The sequence below is a fragment of the Nerophis ophidion genome, linkage group LG28, assembly GCF_033978795.1.
Source record: "Nerophis ophidion isolate RoL-2023_Sa linkage group LG28, RoL_Noph_v1.0, whole genome shotgun sequence".
Lineage (NCBI taxonomy): Eukaryota > Metazoa > Chordata > Actinopteri > Syngnathiformes > Syngnathidae > Nerophis > Nerophis ophidion.
Genome location: NC_084638.1, coordinates 12026247 through 12033746, shown reverse-complemented (window position 1 = coordinate 12033746; position 7500 = coordinate 12026247). Strand labels below are relative to the sequence as shown.

The 7500-nt window shown below is 41.3% G+C and overlaps 1 protein-coding gene across 1 annotated transcript in view; it reads right to left on the bottom strand.

The window, feature by feature from the left end:
- LOC133545607 (serine/threonine-protein kinase OSR1-like) overlaps positions 1–7500 on the bottom strand; it is a 56593-nt gene that overhangs the window by 1529 nt on the left and 47564 nt on the right. The window contains exon 17 of the mRNA XM_061891353.1: positions 1–1482. This exon is cut by the window's left edge and continues 1529 nt beyond it. Coding sequence (XP_061747337.1) covers positions 1408–1482 — 75 coding nt within the window. The 3' untranslated portion in view covers positions 1–1407. The remainder of the gene's footprint in view (positions 1483–7500) is intronic.

Here is a 7500-nt window from a genome sequence, read left to right as displayed (position 1 = left end):
TTACTATAACATAAACTATGGACATGAAAACATGAACAAAAAAACTAAACTCTGACTTGAATAAACCAAAAAAACGTACGTTTCCTGTCCATAGTAATAGTTTTCTGTTTTCTTAGCCAAGTTTTGTACCTCTGCTGTGAAAACAAAAGGCGCTCACAACAGAATTACAAAACTTAGCTAAGAAAACACAAAACTATTACTATAACATAAACTATGGACATGAAAACATGAACTAAAAAAAACTCACTAAACTGTGACTTGAATAAACAAAACTTACGTTTCATGTCCATAGTAAGTTTTGTTTTCTTGGCCAAGTTTTGTACCTCTGCTGGGAAAACAAAAGGCGCTCACAGCAAAGGTACAAAACTTGGCTAAGAAAACACAAAACTATTACTATAACAAACTATGGACATGAGAACATGAACTAAAAAAACTCACTGAACTGTGACTTGAATAAACAAAAAAAAACGTACGTAGCAAGAAAAGAGCAGCATGAACTTTGACCTGGACAGAGTACTCAGAGTGTCATGTCGCCAGGCTGACTGCCTGGCAACTGCAAGCTTAAATAGTTGTGACGTGATTAACAGGTGCGTGAGTCAAAAAGAATCCGGTGCATGACATGAGGACAGGTGAAAATGAATGGGGTTGTCATGGAAACAAAACAGGAACTGACAAAAATCCAAAAACCAAACATTGTCACCAAGACATGAAACTATTCTTGGTGTTGGGTTTTATCAAATACATTTCCCCAAAAAATGCGATTTATACTCCAGTGCGACTTATATGTTTTGTTTTCCTTCTTTATTATGCGTTTTTGGCAGGTGCGACTTATACTATGGAGCGACTTATACTCTGAAAAATACGGTATTCATTTTTTTTTTTTTTGATAAGGAGGCAATTGTATTATAACTAAGGCTTCATTTTCACTGGTCAAATTCAGTGTAGCATAAAGTGTCATTTTTTTTTTTTTTTTTTAAGATGGCACGACTTAGTCTCGACTGTTGTGGCACAGCTTGAGTACGAAATAAAAAATAAAAAAAAAAAACACGAGGAGGTGGCCTTTGGGGTGAGGGAAGGCATCATTTCCAGTACTGGCAGGAGACGTTTTGGGTTGTGCTTATGAATGAAGACAGGGGGAAGATTGGGGGAATATGACTTGATATAATTGATCGCATGTCCTCTCCCATGAATAAGCGCACTGTAAACGTTTCAAGTGTGTTCCTGTGATGTACTGAGCCCCCCTCTCCGTGTGGTCCTCGCGCCGTCTTTGCTGAAGTTGTCGCGTTCCTTGCCAGCTTCACGTCTCGTCGTCGTCATCTTTGGCAGCAGTGGCGTCGTAGAAATTTACCGGAATGCGGCTGCGCATTGCCGGTGGATGCTGTCTTTTTGCTGCGCTCCCCTTTTCGCTTAGCTGATGCTGAGCTGCGCAAATCCGATGAGTTTGATGTCGTCGGGGATTTCGGACTCCTCCACGCCAGAGGCCTGGGGGAACAAAGGTTAAGACACGTCAGTGGAGAAGAAGTTTGAAACTTCTCGAATTGGTGCATCGTTTTTTTTTTTTGTATGTGTGTAATTCTTTTTTTTGTATTTTGTTTCAACCAACATTCAGGCACGTGAAATTTCGCATCAAAATATCACTTCCGCGTAGGGCTGGGCGATATGGCCTTTTTTTAATATCTCGATATCTTAAAGGGGAACATTATCACAATTTCAAAAGGGTTAAAAACAATAAAAATCAGTTCCCTGTGGCTTGTTGTTTTTTTGGAAGTTTTTTTCAAAATTTTACCGGTCTCGGAATATCCCTAAATAAAGTTTTAAAGTGCCTTATTTTCGGCTCTCTGTGACGTCATACAGTGCTGCCAATGTAAACAAACAATGGGAGTAGCACAGCAAGATATAGCGACATTAGCTCGGATTCAAACTCGGATTTCAGCGACTTAAGCGATTCAACAGATTACGCATGTATTGAAACAGATGGTTGGAGTATGAAAGTATTGAAGAAGAAACTGAAGCTATTGAGCGAATAGCTATTGACGCTATTCATAGCCATAGCATGGCCGAATAGCTGCGTTAGCATCGCCGGTAAAATGTGCGGACCAAACGATCAGGACTTTCGCATCTTTTGACACTGGAGCAACTTAAATCCGTCGATTGGTAAGTGTTTGTTTCGCATTAAATGTGGGTGGAAGGAAACGTAATATAGTTGCAAATGCATCTACAGGTTATCCATACATCTCTGTGCCATGTCTGCTTTAGCACCGCCGGCATGTTAGCATCGATTAGCGTAGCATGTTAGCATCGATTAGCTGGCAGTCAACATCAACAAAACTCACATTTGTGATTTCGTTGACTATCGTTGCAAATGCATCTGCAGGTTATCCATACATCTCTGTGCCATGTCTGTCTTAGCATCGCCGGTAAAATGTGGAGACACTCTGGCAAATTCAATGGGGGTCTGGCGGCAGACACTTTGGCATCTTCGGGCCGGTTGTGCAACTTGAATCCCTCCCTGTTAGTGTTGTTACACCCTCCGACAACACACCGACGAGGCATGATGTCTCCAAGGTTCCAAAAAATATTAAAATAAACGGAAAATAACAGAGCTGAGACCTGGTGTTTGTAATGTGAAAATGAAAATGGCGGGTGTGTTACCTCGGTGACGTCACGTTCTGACGTCATCGCTAAAAGAGCGATAAACAGAAAGGCGTTTAATTTGCCAGAATTCACCCATTTAGAGTTCGGAAATCGGTTAAAAAAAAACATGGTCTTTTTTTCTGCACCATCAAGGTATATATTGACGCTTGCATAGGTTTAGTGATAATGTTCCCCTTTAAAAACTCGACACTCGGAGTCTACTTTACGTTTCCCCAACAATTTCGCCATTATTTTCCCTTGTGCACTAATTGAGTGAAAGAGCGTGATGACGTTGCGTTATCGATAGGAAAGTGCATTTTTAGACAATATGATATGTCTGAGCGACTAGGAGACCCCGAGAGTGACAGGTAGCAGAAAATGAATAGATGGGCTAGAAAGAACAGATTAAGAAAAATAATAATTAAAAAATGCATACGATATATAATTGTATTTTTACTTTTACTAGGGACTAACCGCGGGCCGGATGTAGCCCGCGGGCCGTAGTTTGGGGGAACTCTGCAATACACGATACATATCTCCATATTTTGCCTTAGCCTTGAATAAACACTTGATACATATAATCACAGCAGTATGATGATTCTATGTGTCTAAATTAAAACATTCTTCTTCATACTGCATTAATATATGCTCAATTTAAACTTTTATGCAAGGAGGGAATTGACCAAAAGTGTATTTAATAAACAGTTATTAAACATTCATGTCATTTCCAAAACAGAAAGTGCAAGATTGTCAGAGACATTTTAAAACGAGCTATGAGTGCACTTTTGTGCATGATGTCACTAAGATGACGTATCAATAAAACACTAAATTAAAGTGCACTTTTTGTACAGAACCTCACTACAATAGTTTAAAAGAAATAAAGTGCACTTTTGTGCATGATGTCACACAAGATATTTCAATAAGTGTCAAATAAAAATGAGCTGCATAATAGTGTATGTACTTCGCTATGTGGACGTTATCTCCTTTTGTTGTTGACAATTTTTTTCATCCGGTGTTGATGTGGAAATGTTTGTCTCTGCATTTTGTTGGTGTGGCACCGACATGAGATGTTGACATGCGGAGTAAGCACTCTTCATTTCCGAGCAGGTGACTTTTCAAATGATGCTACATATTAGCAGCAATTAGGGATGCACTGATTAATCGGTAACCGAATATATTCGGCCGAATATGGCAAAAAAAAAAGCCACATTAGGCCTTCGGTGGAATGAGTTAAAAACAAGGCCGAATAGTGGCGTGTGACAAAATTTTTTGACACGGTGACGCAATCAACCAACGTGCAGTGACCCGGTGACGTTGGGATATGTTGTGTACCTGTATAAGTGTATGAGGTTACAAGCACACACTTATTGAGATTTAGTGGGTCCTCTCTTTACATTATTAGCCTGTTGTGTAGGCTACCTGTATAAGTGTATGAGGTTACAAGCACACACTTAATTGAGATTTACTTAAGCCTTCTGTTTACATTATTAGCATATCTACTGTGGCTAATCAGACTTTTGCCAAAAGGACAATAATTCATTTGTTGTGGGTTTATCCACTTTAATGCACTTCTTTTTTTTTTGGAATGCATGTTTTGTTTGAAGGCCTAATATAAATGAAAAACTGTGCATTTTTTGAAAAGCAAAGACTACTGGAATATTAAAAAAATGTCGATATTCAATAAAAAATTACTTTATTTGAAAAACATGTCTAAATATTTATTCTAGGCTATTTATGCAATATTAAACAAATTGTGAAAAAACGCATTCATTATTCGGTATTCGGCCTTCGGCCAAGCGTTTAAATTTTATTCGGCTTCGGCTACACATTTTCATTTCGGTACATCCCGAGCAGCAATGCTACTTTTTGTAGCAACGCTTTTGCCCCACTCTTGACAAATCACGGTTGTCTGTTCGACATATTCCCGCTTGAAGCCAAACCACCGCCAGACGATGGACCCCCCCTGCTGTATTTCTTGGGAATTAATTCTTCCTTCATTTGTTACCAGATTCGCACCTTCTTTCTCTCGTATTACCACTCCGCTATCACCACAGCTAACGTTACCCATGCTGCTACCTGTCTGCTCCGCGAGGGCGTTGGGGTCGGTCTGAGCTTTTTTTTCCCCCTCCTCCACGGTGGAAGCATCCCACGTTCGGGGGCGGCCGGTCGGAGGAGGCAAGAGAGTCCGCAGCTGCCTCTTTGACAGGTGCACGAGGAACGACGCAAGATACCCGCTCAAAATTTACTACCACAATTTTCTCACCGAAACTTGCCGTTTGACATGTGGTAGGGAACCATGTTCGCTTGACCGCTCTGTTCCATAGTAAAGCTTCACCGTCATCTTCCGATCCGGTGGCCATGTACTGCTTGCCTGTGTATCGGCTGGGGACATCTCTGCGCTGCTGATCCGCCTCCGCTTGGGATGGTTTCCTGCTGGCTCCGCTGTGAACGGGACTCTCGCTGCTGTGTTGGATCCGCTTTGGACTGGACTCTCGCGACTGTGTTGGATCCATTCTCGCGACTGTGTTGGATCCATTATGGATTGAACTTTCACAGTATCATGTTGGATCCATTATGGATTGAACTTTCACAGTATCATGTTGGATCCATTATGGATTGAACTTTCACAGTATCATGTTGGACCCGCTCGACATCCATTGCTTTCCTCCTCTCCAAGGTTCTCATAGTCATCATTGTCACCGACGTCCCACTGGGTGTGAGTTTTCCTTGCCCTTATGTGGGCCTACCGAGGATGTCGTAGTGGTTTGTGCAGCCCTTTGAGACGTATGTGACGTATGTAAGAAGGTGCGCTTGCCGTCTGTGAGAAGGAGAGACAACAGAGTGGGGAAGAGCCTGTAGTGTAATGCCAGCAGCTAAAAGCAACTGCGTGAACCTATACTCTAATATCACGATAGTCATTTTCTATATCGCACAGAGACAAACCCACGATATATCGAGTATATCGATATATCGGCCGGCCCTACCTCCGCGTTTAAAAAAAAAACTAGAGATGTCCGATAACATCGGACTGCCGATATTATCGGCCGATAAATGCTTTAAAAATGTAATATCGGAAATTATCGATTTCAAAAAGTAAAATGTATGACTTTTCAAAATGCCGCTGTACGGAGTGGTACACGGACGTAGGGAGAAGTACAGAGCAGTTGCGTCTCCCAGTCATACTTGCCAACCCTCACGATTTTCCCGGGAGACTCCCGAATTTCAGTGCCCCACCCAAAAATCTCCAGGGGCAACCATTCTCCCGAATTTCTCCAGATTTCCACCCAGACAACAATATTGGGGGCCTTTGCGTGCCGGCCCAGTCACATAATATCTACGGTTTTATCACACACACAACTGAATGCAATGCATACTTTTTCAAAAACCATACAGGTCACAACGAGGGTGGGCGTATAAACAAGTTTAACACTGTTACAAATATGCGCCACACTGTGAACCCACACCAAACAGAGAATGTTTTCTGAGGGGTTTTTTTGCACGCATGTCAATAATGTTAGTAAATTATCGACTAAAAAAATGTTTGTGGTACATTACATGGGACAAAAAGACAGCCAAAAGAAGTCTAAAGTTGTAGAAAGGCACCCATTTGCAAGAAATGTAGTCTTGATTTTCAACATTTTCTTTCGAGTTTGCACGGCAACATTTAGTGCTGATTAAAAAAAAAAATTAATTCGCAATTTTCCTCCTTTCATAGGGTGATTACATCCCTGAACATCGACACTACTAGTGGCTAGAGCAGGGGTCGGGAACCTTTTTGGCTGAGAGCCATGGAAGCCAAATATTTCAAAACGTATTTTCAGTATCATATTTTTTAACACTGAATACAACTAAATGTGTGCTTTTTTAACTAAGACCAACATTTTTAGAGTATAATAAGTCTTTTATTCTTTTTAATAACATTGTTATTCTGAAGCTAACCAATAATAAATAAAATGTCATGTCTATTGATCATGTTTTTGTTTGGCCATGTGCTGTTTGTCCTTTGGACTCTTTAAGTTCCTGTTTTTTTCCACTCCCTTGTCTGGTTTCGCTGGTTACTCATTTTGTCCACCTGTCTCGGGTGGACAAAATGCCCGCTCACCTGCTTCCCGAGCACTAATCAGAGGCAGTATTTAAGCTCGTCTTTGCCAGTCAGTCGCCCTGGCGTCAATGTGATCTTTTCTTGCTCTGTGCTGACTTGTTTCATGCCTTGCCATAGTTTCGTGCTTCATGCCATGCCAAGTAAGTTTTGTTTGATTTATGTTCATAGTCTGTTTATGCGTTAGCTTTGTTCCTTAGCCCAAGTTGTGCCTCCACTGTGAGCGATTATTGTTTCTATCTTTTTTTAGTTTAAATTAAATCATGTTTTTACCTAAATGCCATGTCCCAAGTAGTCCGTCTGCCTTCCTGGGAGAACGACCCTGCAGCAAGCTGATCCCCCATCGTGACATAAAATACTTTTTACCATTAATGCGACTTCTTGAACAGGTGCGGTAGAAAACGGATGGATGGATTTAAATGCATGAGAATGTTTTATATTTTTCACGTTATTTTTAGCGCTGTGATTACCAGCGATATTATTCATAAATATCGTGTTAAGCAATGTCAGCTAAGATTTATCTGAGAGCCAGATGCAGTCATCAAAAGAGCCACATCTGGCTCTAGAGCCATAGGTTCCCTACCCCTGGGCTGGAGTGTACGCCCTGAGATCGGTAAGTTGTGAGTTCAAACCCCGGCCGAGTCATGCCAAAGACTATAAAAATGGGAGCCATTACCTCCCTGCTTGGCACTCAGCATCAAGGGTTGGAATTGGGGGTTAAATCACCAAAAATTATTTCCGGGCGCGGCCACCGCTGCTGCCCACTG